This window comes from Ceratosolen solmsi, unplaced genomic scaffold (genome assembly GCF_000503995.2).
Source record: "Ceratosolen solmsi marchali unplaced genomic scaffold, CerSol_1.0 scaffold15, whole genome shotgun sequence".
Taxonomy (NCBI): domain Eukaryota; kingdom Metazoa; phylum Arthropoda; class Insecta; order Hymenoptera; family Agaonidae; genus Ceratosolen; species Ceratosolen solmsi.
The window spans coordinates 1,980,129-1,999,173 of NW_011948434.1; the positions used below are offsets into that span (position 1 = coordinate 1,980,129).

Here is a 19,045-nt window from a genome sequence, read left to right on the forward strand (position 1 = left end):
CTTCAAATAATTCAAAGTACTGGTTAAAAGAGTATATTGAAAATAATTTGAAAAATATTTAAATTATGATAAAAAAGAACATAGAACTAAAATTAGTTTAATAATTTAATAAAAATAAAAAAAATTATTTTAAAATCATTTACATTGATGAAATGCATAAATTATTAAATATAATTACATATCACTTACAATTTTTTCAAATAAAACAACTTTCATACAAGTATTTAAAATTTAATTGCTTAAGTAATTATTATTTAAATTTTATCCAAATACATGTTACATAATAATTAGTTTAATACAAATTTTATTTTTTTCATTTTAATAAGTATCAAATTTATTCAGTACCAATGAAGCTACTATAATTTTTAATACAAGTTATTTTCAATTTCAGATTTTTTAACCAGGAATATCATGTCAGTTTTGCAATATAGTTTGTAGTCAGTATTTTTTCCATAAATATGTAATTGACTTTAAGTAAAATTAAATTTATTGTTATTGAAAACATGTAGTTTTAACATAAAATAATTTTACAATTAAAGTAAAACATTTCTTGAAACATTTTATTTTTCAATTTTTATGTTATACAATTAAATAAGGTTTATGTAGATAATTTAATAAAATTTTCTGATTTTATTTGAATCAAAGGTGAAATTATAATTTTTATGCTTGTACTAAAATTAATAGTTGCATATTCTCAATCATTCCCATACACAAATAATGATAGTTTAATTATATTATTATATTTTGTCTTTAAATAACAAGAAACTTATATTAATAAATAAAAACTAGAAATTTATATATCTACAAATTTATAAATCCATTAATAATAATTCATTGTTAACTAATGTTATTTCATTTTTATTTAATTTAATTTAATTTTTATTATAATTTTGGATTAGGACCAAAAAATTTTTGCCATGGAAAATCTTCAAGACTGATATTTGACTGCTTTGGTGTTTTTGAAAATCCTAACCATTTTTTATCAAATCCCTTCAATTCATCTAAAAAATAATTTATATTTAAGAATTCATTGATCAATTTTTAATAATAAAATCAATGTTTTTAAACAATAAAAATATTTACTTTCATCCATGTTGATTATATTCTCTGTCTGTTCTTCAGATCCATCTTTAGCTTTTTTTTTTATTATAGTATGTTGTTGATCTCCTATTTGTCTTGTTATACTAGTTTCTTCATTGCCATTACTATCTTTGACTGTGCGACGTTCTTCAATGCTTCCATCTTGTCTTCGAATTACCTGTGTTGAAACACTTTTTCCAAATGTAAAATTTCTAACAGAAAATTGTGGTTGTACAGTTTCCGATGTTGAAGGGGCCTTCCATATTTCTGCTAGCTCACCTGATTTAATCCTAAATAATATGAATATTTATATAACAACAATAACAACATTAATTATAATATTATATTGGTTTTATTTTACAGTACTCAAGCTCTTTAGTTAAGCTTTACTTACTTTCCATCTAAATCAGAATCCACTTTATCACTGTTTGAATCTAGTATTTCATAAGAAGGTTTCAGCAAAGCATCACAAAGCCCTTTAGTTTTTGGTTTCACATCAGGTAATGCAAATAAACTTGTAAAATTATCATCTACATTCATATAAAATAATAAATTTAATACATGTGTTTATATATTATTTTGTATCTTATATCATTTTTAAAGTCCACATTATAATTTAATATTTTTATATTTTAAAACATCCATAAAAGTAAAAAAACTTGCTTGCAAATCCTGGATCTGTTGCTTTATATTCAGGTTTCATTACTTCATCACGTGGTCCAATACCATTTGATCTTCCATCGTATATTGAAAATTCTTGCATAAAATTATCATCTATTTAAATAAAATAATAATTATTATTTTTACCTAAAAGATTTTAGTATAAGATATCTATGGCTTAGATATTAATAAATAAATAAAAATTAAAATAAACAATATAAACTTAATTAAATAATAGTTGAATTAAAAGAAGATAAATTCTTTATACATAATTAAGTTTAGCAACTAAATATATAAAAAAGAAATTTAGAAATTATATTCTAATCTTACAGAAAATGAAATATTTACTATACCTATAATTTTAAACATTTCCTTTTTTAATGTTAAATGAATTAAAACAACAATCATATTTTGTATCATTTATATAATTAAGTCAAATTTTGTATGAAATGAATTTCAATTTCATGGTTTTCCTTTGGAGCTTAAATAACTATATACAATTTATAAAATATTATTTCAAAATGTTCAATTTTTTTTTTATAATTATTATATTTTTAAAATATACAAGTTTTATGTAAAGGTAATCAGAAAATTACTCAATTAATATAATTTATGCATATTTGAAATATTTTTTAATGCTTCTTAACCTAAATTACTAATTATAGTTTAATAACTATGATCCAAATTGTATATATTTTATATTAAACTATTATAGTTAAAAATTTTATAGAATTTTTGTATTTTTGCAGAATATTAAAATTTTAATGTATTATTATTATATTACGTAAAAATGTAGTTTTCAAATATTTTAATAAAATTAATATATAGAATTCATAACAATAAACTGTATTATTTAATATATTTTTTTATTGTAGATTGTATTTTTATTTAAATAGTATTTGTATAAAAAAGTAAACATTAAATAAATTTATTATTCCCAAAAATAACTTTTTACTATTTTCCCTTGTATATAAATAAAAATACCTTCATTATTGCAAAAAATTGGTTAATATTATATACAAAGTTTAATTTAAGATATTTACCTTCAAAAGGTATGAAGATATTTGTATGATTTCCAAAATTTTTTCCAAATCCATCAAAACTAAAAAAACTTTTTAATAAATATTCCATTTGGGCCTCAAAAAAACGAGTCATTTCAAAAGGATTACTGTCTATTTTAAAATTGTATCTATTCATTGGATGTCTACTATTGAAAACAGGAAAAAAAGAAACTATAAAAAAAATTCAAATATTTCTATAGTTTTTACACAATAAAGAATTACCTAAAATCACTAACATCATCTTCATTTTCATCTTCATCATTCTGCCAAATTGGATTCCTGAAGCTATCGCTGTACCGATAGTTATCCTCGAACCTAAAATAAATTTAATATAATTAAAACATTTTTAACTAATTACATGTATTTAATAATATCAATTTAATTATTTTAATTTGTGTAACACATTGTACGATAAAAGGAAACAAAAAAATCTAAGAACATTTAATACGTATAATAAAAAAAAAATCCAATTTATATATATTTTTTTTATAACCTGTTTTGAGGTGGCTCTTGTATAGCTTCTTTATTAAAGATGCTTCGGAAAAAATCTAGAAATGGCATCTTTATTTTCCTTCTTTACAATAAAAGAGATAATTTAGAACTCATCAGTTTCATTCGTACAATCTATCTGATTATTACTCTTACCTATAATTCCACTACTTTATTCTGAACACTCTGAAGTTGGTATATTCATTATTCGAGCTTCGAGAAATCCCCATCCGCAAATCTTAAGAATACAGTCAGAGTTCTAACTAAACACGAACTTTCTGAAGTAAGAAAAAACGCCAACAAATAGTAAGAACGGTGATAAAAAGTGAAATGCAGTAGCGCCTGTCGGTCTACATTTCTTATTAAAAATATCTAATATAAGTCTGGTACTTATAATGCGCGAAATATAAATATAATACAATCTTTCATATATTTTAAATACTAAGGCAAAACATTTTACCAAAGAAAAATTTTATATTTATTATTTTTGTTTACTTTCCACGATTTATAAATATATATATATATATATAAAGTAATTTAAAACATTTTTAAATATTAGAAAAGAATGAAAATAATATTTAATGCTAAATGTATAAGGAATATTAAAGTCAACGCATAGGTTTACATTTTAATATTATTTAAATTAATTATTTGATATTATTAACGAAATATATTTGTACGATTCATATTTTAATTATATAATTTTGTTAATATAAATTTTAATAAGAAATATACAATTATATCAATTATTAAATATATATTAAAAATAAATTTTTACAACCAATAGATCGATTTTATAATTTCTTATATTTTTAAACAACTTAATGAAGTTTATATTTATTACTTTTTTTATACTTTTGCATTGTTTATTTATAATTTGAGAAAAGAATAAATCAAAATCACATTTATTTTAAACGAAAGTTACGAGTTACTAGAAAATTTTTATAATATGCAATTAATTCTACAGTGTTTAGATAAAAACACCAATGAAGCGAGACTTCAAATTGCGTAATTACAATATTAGATATATCATGACTTTAATAAGGTTCCATACAGAATTCTGTACGTATTATATTTTATAATGTAATTCTACTAGAAATTTAAAATTTCATAACTGTGATTTTTCATTTTCTAAAAGAGTATGAAAATAAAATGTTTAAAAGCGTTTTATAATTATAAATATATTCAATACGGGAGCTGCAAAGGTATATATTATGAATGTTTTTGTTTTAAGTATATGATTGAAGAACAAAACTCACAAATATTACTTCTTTTTATATTTCATATACGAATTATAGCTACATTTATTCGTTTATATTAAACAATTTAATAATATGTTTATCCAATGATTGTTGTATTCATGTTATTTTAAATAGGTTTAATTAAATCTTGTAATTTCTTAATAAAATATATGTATGGAATCGTAATTATTTATAATATAGTAAATATTTTGTTACTTACGTTTACATTAAAATTAATTATGAAAGTATTGATGTTATCTATGTCAATGTAGAGCTAGAAAAACTAACTATATAAAAATTAGAATAGGACTGCAAATTTTGTTTTGGAGGTTATGTCTATATATAAATCTACATTCATATATTTTCAAAATAAGGTTTATTTATTTTACTACAGTCTTACAGACAAGTGAAATAAATAAATATGAATTTCACTAATTTATGTTATTTACCATTTATGTTCAAATTTTGTAATTTAAGTTATAATCAATACTTGAATTTTATATATTTGTTTTATCATATCCTTTTCTACTATTTATTAATCAATTAATGAATAAACACAATTGTTTAAAACATTATTCTTTTTAAAGTTCTACATTGTGATTAATTATGAATTTTTAATTTTTATAAATTAACTGTTATTAATTTTCAGCTTAGATGTAAATTTAATATGTAAATAAATATTATATAAAAATGAATGGAATTACTGGACAATTTCGAAAAACAACATGGGATCCAATACTTATAATATCACAAATTATTGCGGTGCAAAGTGTTATATATAGTATTCTTGGCATATGGATTATAATTATTGCTACTCTATTAGGTACCACGAAATCACTAGATTATGTCTTCCAATATAAAGAAATTCATGTTCGTGATTTTAGTGGATACCTTGTAATAATCATATTTATATTTAATTCTATAATTGGTTCAATAGCATTATGGTATTTGGTACAAAGGACAAAGCAATGCATGGATTTTGCATGTACAGCACATTTGATACATCTTATTTGCTGTTGGATATATAATGGTAATTTTCCAATAACTTTTAGTTGGTGGTGTTTGAACATTGTTACTACAAGTATAATGTGTGTATGTGGTGAGTTTTTGTGTATGAAAACCGAACTTAAAGCAATTCCTCTTGGCATGAACAGTCAAAAAACAGCTTTATAAACTTTTTTTATAAATTTTACTGACTTTTTAAAAAATTTAATATTTATATAAACAATAAACTTTCATAAATAAAATTAAGATTTGTGAATTACTATATAATGTATAAAATTATATAAGTTTAATAGAAACTAATTTTATGTAATAAATTATTCTTTATAACAAATTGTTTAATTTCTGCTTTGCATTGTTAACTCAAAATGATACAGTGTAAATCTTTTTATCTACTATTTTATTTATATTATTCATAACTATAAATTTCCTTAATGATCCTCCTTGTAGAACCTTATTCCACAATAGCCACATGTATGATTACCAGGCTGATCCTATAATAAAAAAAATTAATAAAGATTTATATGCAATAATTTATTTGAATTTTAACATGAAATGTCAATTTATATTAACATTTTAAAAATAGATTAATCTCTAAGCATTAAGAAGTCTTTAATATTTAGATGTCATTTTAAAAATAAAATAATTAATTACTTTTTGTTTTTCAAATATTTAAATTAATTTCTTTGCATATAACACAAAATTTCAAATAATTCTTTTATACTTTATTATTTGAATAGGGGCTTTCGTTGGATTAAATGTAATTCTTACTAAATTGATATAGACTTTTGGATGTCCAAGTAATTCATCACCGCCATCGCAAGATACAATCCGCTCCTTTACACATTTTGGAGATTCTTCAGCAATTAATTTAATTGCCCAATTTTTATTTACTTCCTTGCGTTTTCCTATGAATCTCGTATTTCGATAATCATCAGGATGAAATTGCTGTATAATAATTAAACATGAAATAATAACATATTTTATAATTAAAGCTAGCTTTTAAAATTAATTATATATGCTAATTAATTTTATTAATTTACAAAGTAAACATACGAAACTTCGTATATTACTGACGTAACATTTTAACTGAATTCGTGCTAATTAATAAATTAATCGCTTAATTTTTGTTCACCTGATCAGTATGTGTTTCATCATTTGGAGGTGTCCATGTTGCAAAAGACGAATGCAGTGATTTACAATTAAATTTAGTTGAATTTTTTAGTAATCGGACGACATTTTTACTCGCCATATTTTTATTCTGTATTACTAATAGATTGGACATTTTTTGATATATATATATATATATATATATATATATACAATTGAAACTGCATATAGTAATTGCCGGGAAAAATTCAAACTTTAAATTATATCATTTTACGTCAATAAATTATTTTAATAAAATAATAGTTATTAAGATTTTTTTTAAACCAGAGACTTAGTAATTATTATAATAAAACATACCATTAATTGTATATCGAAAAATGTCAAAATAAAATGTTTCTTAGATGTAAGACAACGTGCTTGATTAAATTGAGAGGTAAAAATTATAAATTTTTGATCTATGTAATCGATGCTTGCTATTTAAAATTATTTACAAAATAAATTTAGATATAGAAAGTTCACTCTTTGTAACTTTGTAAAAATTTAGCAATAAGTAAAATTAGTTCTAAGTATTCGTGAATGATTTTACTTTTGATTTTGGAATATATATCAATTATTGGAGTAGATTGATTAAAAATGTTGAATGATAATAAATAAATTGATGCGGATCTTTGAAAATCATGACTAAACTATTGAATCCACGTGAACATTAAATCTTTCTGATATGTGAATAAACTTATTTATACATATTATATTTATTTAATTTGTTAACCATAATAATTAGTGAGCATGAATTTTCCTGAATTATGACAAATAACAAAGCACGTATGCATGTGTATGTAAATCTCTAAGGTATGAATGATACGTTGTTATTTAAAGATTAAAGACATTGCATTAACAGATATTATAACTTATGCGTACAGTTGTGGGAGAATTAATATTATATTTTACTCCGTACCTAAATAGTAATTTGATTAACATGTGATCATCGTAATGTTATTCGGAATTTATAAAGGTTTCTCAGAAAGGTAAATATCACAGCATACAAGTTCATGTAAGTAGTTTCTTTCAAGAGCAAAACGATATTTGGTAGATGAGAACAAAATGATCAAACGAATAAAGATACTTTTACGATTAATCTAAGTTTATTACAATGAATGCATGCAATTAAAATTAATATTAATTAATCATAGAGTAGCGTATTATAGACTCTAACATGTTTTTCACGAAGACTATTCAGATGAAGTTTTAAACACAATTTGTAATTGTTCTTCGCAAGTTGAATATTTTTTATTCATAAAAATAACAACATAATGTGAATTCGTATAACGTGTTAAAAGCTCTTAAAAGAAAGGATAGTTATTCACTATGTCCAATATCCTATTTTTTTACGTATTTAAATTTGTATTTGAATGACAATGAGGTATCCATTACAAAAAATGTATAAACAAATGGTATTTATTGTATTGAATCAACAGTACAAGTATTTTAAAGTATCGTTTCGGTTTGTAAATATCTCAAATTTTTTCGTACATTTGTAAACAAGATTGTGGTTTGGTTAAGTACAGGTCAAGATTTAAAATTCTGTTGTGTAAATTTACTAATTCTATCTATTTATCTTAAAACTAAGCTAGCTGATGCTTAAATTTAATAAATACTAACATGAATTTGTGTTCAGAATTGCAATGATTATTTATTTTGTCAGTTCTGCATCATCATTTTAAAAGGATGCATGGAGATAAGATCCATTTTTGTGCTACTCTTTATTATCAACAACATTAAACATTGAAATTATTATATAAACATTATTTTTACTTTTAATGGGACAATATAAGTTTGATTTTGAACATTTTTTCGGAATCATTATGAAGTAAAATTTATATCACTTTTATAAATTAATAAAAAGACTTATATCGTTTCCTTTTTTATTAAATTAAATCGAATCAAATTTAATGAACGATAATGTTACTAATATTTTTATTATATTATATGTAATTTACATTTTCGCTCGCCGACGATCGATAATAGGAGGAACGTGGCTACGTTTTATATCAATAAGTAATTGGCCAGCATTCACACTTTGTTGATGTTGGCAGTGGTGTGAAGTTATTACATTGATTATTGTATTTTATTTTTCGTTTACAATTTTCAGATTTTTTGAACTATTATGAGTAATTGATATTAATAACTTCATGAAATAGTTTTAAAGATATATATTAAAAAAAGATGCTACATAATTCATATCACGTATATTAAAAAAGAGTTAGGAATTTGTGCATTATGATCTTCGTAATGGAGCAATTACTTTTTGCATTTGCTCTACTCGATACCGGTTCCCTTTTATTTCTTCTTGTGTACTTTGTATCCTTGTATTTTTAACTTATCTTGTTGTTTTTATAAATAGTGTAAGTATTTTATATAATTGTAAAATAATTTCTATAGTATAGATTTTAGTTAACTAGTAAAGTATAGAAATTTAATTGGCAAGAATGCTATATAAGGTTAGCTTCAAGCTATGGCGGGACAAAATGGATATTTAACACATTTAAGTTTTATATATTAAACTAAAAATATTTTGTGTAATTACTGTACTCAATTTCATTTATTAAATTATTATCAATATTATCATATGGAAAACTAACAACAAAAGATTAGTATTTATTCTTTAATTAATTATTAAAGATAAACAAATTTATTGAAATAGAAAATACTCTTTTTATTGAAAACACTTTAATAGACACATGTGAAAGTATATGTTAAATGATAATTAAATTTTAAATATAAGTCTTATCAATTACAAATCCATCCGTGGGCTAATGCAAATATATTATGTAAAGATGAGCAATTTTATAATTCTATATATGTTTTTAAAAGAGGTTTATTGTACTTTTATATTTAATATTGTTTTTAACTAATTTTTTAATTTTTTATTTGACTATATATTTAAGTATTTAATATTATCTTTAACTAATGAAAATTTAAGATAATAACACTCTCAGATTTAGAATGTGATTCTTTAAATGCTAGACAATGCTGTTCAAGATTAAATAGGGTAAAATCTTCTAATGTATTTAGGAAATGTGTTTTTTATCATTTGTTTTTTTGTTTAACTGAAGTTTTTTATTTTCATAGTGGGTAATTCCCAAGGTCATAGCTCACACATTTCTGTTATTTCTACTACTTATTAATGGCCAATGGATGTTAACTCTTATTAATGCGCCAATGACAATGTGGCTCATTTATGAAGTTTTTAGTACTCCCCAAGGTAATATGGGTGTATATGATCCAACAGAAATACATAATCATGGACAATTAAAAAGGCATACAAGAGATTGCATGATATACCTTGGTTACTATTTAGTATTGTTTTTTATTTATTTATATTGGTAAGTACAAATTAGAAATTTGTATTTAAAATAAAACTTAATTTTAAATTCAAATAAATTTTGATTGTTTAAGTTTGATTGTATCGCTCTTAAAAGGAGATCCAATAAATCGACATGAAGATGATATGGTAGAATTCTAAGCTTTACATTAAATTATATTTTATATATTAAATATAAATTATCATTAATGCATTAAGGAATTTATGATGAAATATTGGATTTGAAAGATATTATAGTACAAGTTATCACTTTAAAATTTTGACACGAATAAGGCTTTTATATTATTGAGCATTATATGCGTAAAAATTATTTCTGTAATTATTTTGTTTCTAGTCAAGCATGCTTCTATAAATTGATGGAATTTCTAATTTAACTAATTTAAATTATTAAATACAAACTGAAGCTATTATGAAGTTTTGTTAACTGTTAAATTTATAAAAAGATATTTACAAAAAGGAAAAAATAGAACAAAAAATGTTTTGTGTATTTGTAAAATCAGAAATTAAGTAGATCAGTATTTACAATTGAAGTATAATCAATTTATAATTATATAACATTTGTGAAAAATTTGGTTTATTTTTCAAGTCATTAATATAATTGACAGAAGAGAATCAATATAACTATATATAATTTAAAATTTTATGTAATAAATATTTTATATGTTTTAGTTTATTCGTAATTACTAGCTTATAGATATTAAAGTAAATGTTTCTTAATTGAAAATTTTTCTTTTTAAGATTTACATATGCTATTGCATACAGTTTTCAACTATCTGTTAAAAACAAACTGAATTTTGCTTTGTATAACATTTGAAAATAGTTTTAATTTATTATAAAGTCATTTAAAGCATAAAAGAACTTAAGTGCTTTATTTATAAGTGACTTATTAAATAATAAGAATGAATTGTAATAAGATTCAATAAAATAATAATTATATATATAGAAATTATTATTATATGTATAATTGAATGTTTCTATACATACAGTATAATATTCTAAAGTACATATAAATAATAATATGTAAGAATGACAAAATTGTAATAAATTATTTTAATACGATTTTTTGTACTGTTATTAATTCTGTATTAAGAAGAAGTATTTTTTAAATTCATGAAATCATTTGAAACAAGTATATATAAATTTTAATTAATATATATTAATTAGTGTATTATATATTTTATTAATTTATGAAGTAAAAATGTTTTACAATAAAATATTGATAATTATACATTTTATTTATTCTAGGTTACATACATTATACAATCATATTAGTTGATTAATATTAGTTAATATTAGTTTCTATTTATATTAAAATTGTAAATAAATATTATATATTCTCATAATAGAATATTAAATATACTTTCATGACATTTCGATGCTTGCTTATAACAGCAAATTAAAAATTGGTACAAATTATTAAATTTGATTAGGCTAATAACAGGAATTTAACTTAGTAGGATTATTAGATTTTGCAATTTATGTTTAATGCATATCTATACAGATGAAATTGAGCAGTAATATAATTTTTAAAACAGCAAAAATTTCATATTTACGAATAATTAAACATGTAAAATTTATTGACATTTCGAATATACAAATGATTATGTATCATTATATTTTAATACGAAAATATGGCTGTGTCTATAAGTATGTATTGAAAATGAAATTATATACGATATTTGTTTATACTTTTGAATGTAAATTACGTTAAATAACTATTAATATTATACTAAATCTTAAATATAACTAGAGATTAAAAAAAAGTATTTAAAAAGTAAAATAAATACATACAGTGAATGCTGTGAAATAGGATATTCAGCCTTGAGAGAGGAACAAGTGAAATCTACACTATTGTGAATACTGTAGATGCTTAGTAAAAATATGTTTGTAGAAACCGAAGATGCTAAGTACGATTAAAGTTTATAATGATAATTTGAAGAATAAAAATGAAAGTAAAAAAATATTTCATTCTTTGTATTATTAATCGGTTAATTAATCCATATTCTTTTAGTTTAGTATTTCATCACTTCAAATTTCACAAGGTTAAATAATTATTTAATATTTTTCAACAATTTCAATATAATATTTATATTTAAATTTGAATTTTTATGATATTATATCACTTGATTATAATACCATATTAATATATACAATTAATGATTAATTTTTATTATTTTCATTAAAAAATTATTCAAATATTCATATATTCTTAATTTAATATTTATATAATGTTTATCCTGAGAAATATCATATTTTTAAAATATTTAATTATTTTATAATTATTAAGGTAAATGAAATATAGTTTTATCATCTTAAAACTATCTTCAATGATATTCATTTATAATTGTCTCAGTTGCTTTAATAGTATTAAAAAACAATTTTATATACATATATTTTATTACACACATACATATATTCAAAATGTATTAACTTTATTACTAGATATTCTACGTATGAGTTAATATAAGTATAAATGATGATATTTCTTCAAATATGTAAAAAACTTTTTTAAACACATTTGGCCTAAAAATCAGTCTTAAGAGTAATTATTGCAAACTGCATTTGAGATACAATTTGTTTTTTCATACTGTTAAACTTCTAAATAATGTAATATTAAAAAAAATAAAATATTTAAATTTTCTTTTAATCAAATAGTAAATTAGAGATTCATTTTTCATTGTATAAATGAAGTTAAAAACTATCATTGTTATGATTATAATTATTTGTAAAATGGTTTTTAAATATAATTGTAAGTATAATTATTCTATGTAATATAATTGAGAACGCATTGTATATGACATTATTTCATAATTTATTTAATATATTTAAATATTTATGTAAATTTATGAAGAATCTGATATCCAATTTTTTTTATTTTTTAATTTAAACATATAAAGATTGAATTATATTCATAATACAATATAATTCATATAATGAATAATATCGTAGAATAAATTTAAAAAGTTCATAACTATTAGATTAAAGTGCTTGATATAGCTACTGTATTTTATATAAAAAGCTAGTTCAGTAACAAATATTCTCTAAAATATTTTATGTAGCACAACATGACAAAGTACAGTACTACATCAAACCATATTTTGTGATGTTATTAAATACGAATTTTTCGAAAAATGTTGCTGCCAATATTTCTGGCTATATAATGCAATACTAATTTATGGATACATTTATAACTACATAAGTATTAATTTGTAACTAGAAATGAATACTTATAAATTATTTTAATAAAAATTTTTTAATCAATTAATTTTCAGTTTTTAAAGTTTATAGTTTTCATAATATTAAATAACATGAAGCAAATTTTTAATCAATTATATCACTAAAACATTTATTTAATACATATTTTTATTAAAAATTATATAAAAACATTTATAAAAAATATACATTACTTAATGTTTATAGACATTACCTACAAAAAAATTTGAAAATTATTCTTCACAAATTGAAATTATATATATATTTAAGTTTAGTAGTTATTAAAAGTGATGAATATATGGTTAAATGATGAGTTAGATTTTTTTTAAAGATGAAATGAATTTAATAAAAATTATACAAATTTTTCATTTAATCAAATGACCAAAACTTCTTAAATTTTTTAAATAAATATTTGTCATCGTTTTAATCTAACAATTGATTTAGTTTTCAATGTATTATATTGCAACTAGTAAATTTTAAAAATAACATTACATAAACTTAATTTTTATCTTTATATTATACATGAATAAATAAATTTATACATTGAATTGTAAATTTTTATATGTATTAGTAATTTAATTACAATATAATATTTCAAAATAATAAAAGATAGAGGGTTGAATTATAAACTATTTCTATACTTTTTATAATTATTATTATGAGTAAAAATATATGAAAATTAAATCTGCTACTTTCTAAATTTCATTAATTATTCATTAATTTATTTTTTGGAAATGTAATAATTTACATGATAAAATGACTATAATAATATTTTTTTTACGCCAATAGTTGGAAAAGATCAATTTTTATACGTTTTGTAATAAATATTTTCATAAGAAATTCTTTAATCTAATTGCATATAAAAGTTTTAATTTGTTATTTATTTAGTTTACATTTTGATTATTTTGAACTATTACTGATGAGAAATTAATTCTGAATCTTCTTTGATGCATACACTTTTTTAATCTGGATAATATTTACATTCAATGTCTTGTTCAAAATATTGCAGCTAATCAATAAAAGGGTAGTTTTAAAATGTAACCGATTAAAGTGTAAATGCAATCGTCATAAGTGATATTCAATAAAATCCAAATATAATTACCTAGCTATCATGGGTAAAAAGAAAAAGAGAGCGAGGTAAGTTGGCGAGAAAAATTAAAAAGTTTTAACTTTAATAATATTGAAACTAATATATAATGTAATTGACATATTAATAAATGTAAATAAAAAATTTTACAAAATGTGAGGAATTTGGGAAGCTACATACCTATATATTTATTTTTGAATATATAAATTGAGTATATTGTAAATTGATATAAATTGAATATATTATATTATAAATTGATATAAATTGAATATATTATAAACCATCTAAATATATTTTTGAATTTGCAAGATTCGTGTGGAAAATCAATCGAACTTGTTATGTACATAATTTACCCTTTGTGTACTAAATATATTTATCATGTTTATTTGTATTTAACAGATTTATTATTTTTAATTTAATTTATTTTTATTTTTTAAATTTTAACATATTTTTAAACCACAGTTGAAGTTTAGTTTTTTTCTTTAACTACTACTTTATAATTCATTTACGTTAATTATAATTTTATTCATTATACTCTAGATTTCTTAAATTTTAAACGTCTATTCAAATATTTTATTAAGTAGTCAAAAGCTATTTTTTTAAAACTATTTATGAACTTTTTAATTTCAAAAATAAATCTTTTTTAGTTTATAGTTCATTAATATTTATTGAATAGTTAAATTAGATTACATAATTTCACATATTATATTCTTAAAAAATATGAAAAAATTTCTTTATTAAATTAAAAACTTATCTAAACATTGAAATATTTTAAAACAATTTGTGTATTTTAATATATGGCTTAATCGTATATAAAAAATTTTTCTTCACAATAAAGTTGATAGACAAATATTCTCAAAAACTTTAGTATATTATTATATAGTATATTATTGCATTAAAATTGAATAAAAATTTTATTATCTTTATTTATATTTTACAGTTAATAAAATGTAAATATATTTAAAGTAGATATTTTAATAAAATGAAAGACTTAATGCTTTAATAACGATTAAAATAAAATGTATTTTGAAATAATTTTAATAAACGTTTATAATGTATCTAGCATAATTAGCATGTATTAATTAATATTAGAAAATAACAAATAGAAGATGTAAAATGATTTTGTAAAAGTACAGTTACTAAATTTTAATTTTTTAAAATAACGTATGTTTCCAATTTATATATATTTATATATATTTTATATATTAGTATGTTCATTATAAAGCAACATAATATGCTATTCATTATTATAGAAAACCACGCTTATACGAAGATTGGCATTTTTCCAATAGTGTAGTCCTCTGACCCATTAAACTGTAAAAGCCAATTTACCTTCGGTAAAATTTATCGTTTTCACACCTTTGTAACTACCATCTATTTTTGCCATATCGGTATATATTATTTTACTTATTTGGATTCATGTTTTTTCATAAAATGGCGAATTAACAGTGATTGGAAATTAACCACTTCATCTCATCTCACATGCGTTATCTGAATTATTTACTTTTGGATTTATAAATATTAATTTTTAGTCATTTTTATTTCTAAACTAATTTAAATGTAACTTTTATTTAATTTTCATTTCATTTAATTTTTTATTTAATTTTAATTTAATGATAAAACTATTAACTCTAGTAACTATTAGATTTCTTTTTTATCTTATTTTCAATTTTTACATTAATTATCGCTATACAATAGTTGATAATTGAACATATATTGTGTATTTTATTTATAGACATTCGTTTCATTATATATTATTTTTTTAATCAACTTATAGTTCAAATTTTAATAAATTGATTAATTAAAGAAATGGCGATTAAAAAATATTTTAAATGTAATTTTGAAAATGCTTAAAATTATACATTTTTAAAAATACCGAAGAGGTTGTTAGTATAATTATTATAATTATTCAAAATATTATTTCATTGTACCAAACTATATAGGAATTTATTTAGTAAATTATATTTCGTATTTTAATTGAATTAAAGATATATATTGCGAAATATTGATCAATAGTTCTGTAATCTATATTATATAATATAATATAAATTATTATTTAACTGGGGTACTTTCTTATTTATTTTACAAAATGTTTCAGAAGTTGAATTTTAAGGCTGTTCCCTGATGTAAATATATCGAAATATTATTGGATTGACATCTTTTAGTGATTTAGGGTAGGATCATTTTTCATAATTTTAAACATTATAACTTGTAAATTACGCAAATAGAATTTATTTTATTTACTTAACAGAAGTTTTAAATGAAATTACATTTATTGAATAAGTTTCTGCGATTTAGATTTGCAATACTTTTTATAAAGCAATTCAATTATAATTTTGTTTGTTTTGTTTATTTTCATAATTTTTAGAATCAATAGATCATTTTAATTATAAACAATATTTATAAAATGTTATTTATTATAAATTATTTATTAACTATTAAATTATTACAAAATCGTATAATCTTATTGGCTAAAATAATGAAGAAGAATAATAGAAATATATGACTTATGTACAAAAACATAAATTATTGAAAATAAAATAACTGTACATATATTAAGAACGTCAATTTTTTTCTTTTTTTCAAAAATTGGTTTTTCCTATATATGATTTACTTTGTATAATTCAATATACGTATATTTATCTTTAATAACAAAAATATTATAATTTTTTCATATTTAAAGACACTTCATTTCAATTGAAAGAACTTTTTAATGCATTATTTTAATATTATATACACTCTTGTTTTAAATCTCATAAATTTAATCAGTGTGAAAAATGTCTAACAATACTCTTTAAATGTGTCTATTTGATAAATTACTAATATTTATCATTTACGCAATTATTCGAAGGTCTTTTTATACTTATAGCTGTCTTTTTTAGTTCGTAGGATTTCAAACGTTATTTATTTTTAAAAAAACCTTTTTTTTAATACAAAGCATATTAAATTTAAGTTATATTTAATTAATAATATGATTGTTTTAGCTATCTTATTAATTTATTATCTACTTTTTATGATCAAGTATTATACTATTTTGTTTATTAAAATATATTCAGATACAATTTTAATATTATTCTAGTATGTATTCATTTCTTAACAATAGAGTATATATTAAATTTTATAATTTATCAAAAATTTATTTAATAATACGTTATGGGGGGATTTAAATAGAATTGGTAATTTAGGAAGACAATAAAATTATTATTAAAAAGTATTTCAATATATAAAAATGATGAAAATTTAATAATTAATTTTGTATAAGTCAATATTAAATTTAAAGTAAAAAATTATTTATTAAGATATTATTTACATAATGATTTTGGTTCTTGTTTCAAGAAAATTGAAGAAAAATTCAATATTTATAACATAATGTTTTTAAAAGGATTTTAATAATAATATTGAAAATAATGATGAAAATATAAATGTCTAAATATATCATTTATTTGGTTATTGATTTCTTTAATTTCTTCATTTTAAAATTTTCATATCCTTTTATTAAATGAAGCAGTATATTTATAAATATATATATTTAGATCAGTGAAAATGTATGTGTGAAAGAAAATAAATAGTATGATGCTGGAAATAGGAAAAATAAAATAAAATATATAAATAAAATATATTTTTTCATAACATTTTTCAATCTCTTACAGCCTTAGAATGAAACTTTTTTTTATTATTTTTACTTAACAAGAAGTTAGTAATATTAATAAAAATAATTTTTATTAGGATTACAATGAAATTACTTATATATATAAATAATATTTTTTAAATGGATATAGACATACACTGTATATAAGTATGCACAAGTACTGTATACACATTCAGATTATATGTTTCTCAAGTAAAACAATGATTTCTATTTTAATATTCTAGAAAATATTTGCACGAATGTAGTTGAAGATGTTATTGTTCTTTTTGACATTTTTTCATTATTCTGAAAAAGACGTTTCTTGGATTCTATATAAATACCTGCATTGAACAATACAAATAATGAAAACATGTTTTCAAATTTGTTATTATTTAATTTTCTCTTATTCTTAATTTTTATGTAATGTATAAATTATTCATTTTTCTCGATTTTTTAAAAATCACGTTGCATAAGACACGTATAGTAAATTTTAAGTTATTACATTTCTCTATGTTACTCGTAAATATATATCGTATATTGTATAATATATAGCAGAATGTAAAGTTATTTGAGATTCCGAATGATGTGTGTAAGATGATAACAAGGGAGCGAGCAAGCGTGAGAGGGTGAGGGAGAGAATAAGCAAGTGCCAGGACGCATAAGAGAGAGAGAGAGAGAGAGAAATTATTAAAGCTAAATACCAACAGGGTATTAAAAACAAGTTCCGCAAGTACGAACGTTGGTACTCTGTTGTACAAATATTAAGTAGAGTGAGCCATTCTGCAACTCGGCGCGCAGTCGTCGCGCTCTAGAGAGCGCCTCCTAGTGTTCACGGAAGCGGGAAAGGAAAGAACGAGCGGCCTGCCAGTAGAAACGAGTAGAAATTGTAATCACGAATGAATCGGAGCAGAAACAATAAATAATACGTGAGAAGAGGACCGCTCAGTCATTCGCAGGCCCTTGTCAATCTAGGCGATATTGTTAACATAGCCTCTATCTAAAGTCGTGATATACCTGTGTAAAAAAGCTGACAAAAAGTCCAGTGTTGATTTCGGGGAAAAGTTTCCAAGGAAAAGGAGTGCGTGCACGGGC

At 20.8% G+C, this 19,045-nt stretch overlaps 4 protein-coding genes across 6 annotated transcripts; 2 read left to right on the forward strand and 2 right to left on the reverse strand.

The window, feature by feature from the left end:
* Positions 1-881: 881 nt before the first annotated feature.
* Positions 882-4,827, reverse strand: LOC105364766 (HCLS1-associated protein X-1). 3 transcript variants are annotated; one of them, XM_011502788.1, is made up of 9 exons: positions 4,752-4,826; positions 3,447-3,568; positions 3,295-3,375; positions 3,024-3,116; positions 2,784-2,947; positions 1,744-1,854; positions 1,475-1,610; positions 1,084-1,370; positions 882-1,001 (listed from the first exon to the last, which is right to left on the reverse strand). In XM_011502788.1, the coding sequence occupies exons 3-9, from the start codon at positions 3,360-3,362 to the stop codon at positions 883-885; spliced, it is 978 nt and encodes a 325-aa protein (XP_011501090.1). In that variant the 5' UTR covers positions 3,363-3,375; positions 3,447-3,568; positions 4,752-4,826; the 3' UTR covers position 882. The 3 variants fall into 3 exon arrangements, with proteins under 3 accessions (XP_011501090.1, XP_011501091.1, XP_011501089.1); XM_011502789.1 differs by having other exon boundaries at positions 2,784-2,944; positions 3,295-3,568; positions 4,752-4,827; XM_011502787.1 differs by having other exon boundaries at positions 3,295-3,568.
* Positions 4,828-5,176: 349 nt separating this feature from the next.
* Sys1 (Sys1 golgi trafficking protein) lies at positions 5,177-5,761 on the forward strand. The gene has a single exon (XM_011502790.1). It carries the CDS (start codon positions 5,222-5,224, stop codon positions 5,702-5,704), a length of 483 nt encoding a protein of 160 aa, XP_011501092.1. The 5' UTR covers positions 5,177-5,221; the 3' UTR covers positions 5,705-5,761.
* Positions 5,762-5,817: 56 nt separating this feature from the next.
* On the reverse strand, positions 5,818-6,810 carry ND-13A (NADH dehydrogenase (ubiquinone) 13 kDa A subunit). Its single transcript, XM_011502791.1, has 3 exons — positions 6,669-6,810; positions 6,305-6,481; positions 5,818-6,027 (listed from the first exon to the last, which is right to left on the reverse strand). Exons 1-3 carry the CDS (start codon positions 6,783-6,785, stop codon positions 5,965-5,967), a joined length of 357 nt encoding a protein of 118 aa, XP_011501093.1. The 5' UTR covers positions 6,786-6,810; the 3' UTR covers positions 5,818-5,964.
* Positions 6,811-8,846: 2,036 nt separating this feature from the next.
* On the forward strand, positions 8,847-10,471 carry cnir (cornichon-like protein). Its single transcript, XM_011502793.1, has 4 exons — positions 8,847-9,001; positions 9,624-9,692; positions 9,773-10,026; positions 10,100-10,471. The coding sequence occupies exons 1-4, from the start codon at positions 8,921-8,923 to the stop codon at positions 10,164-10,166; spliced, it is 471 nt and encodes a 156-aa protein (XP_011501095.1). The 5' UTR covers positions 8,847-8,920; the 3' UTR covers positions 10,167-10,471.
* The last annotated feature ends 8,574 nt before the right edge of the window (positions 10,472-19,045 follow it).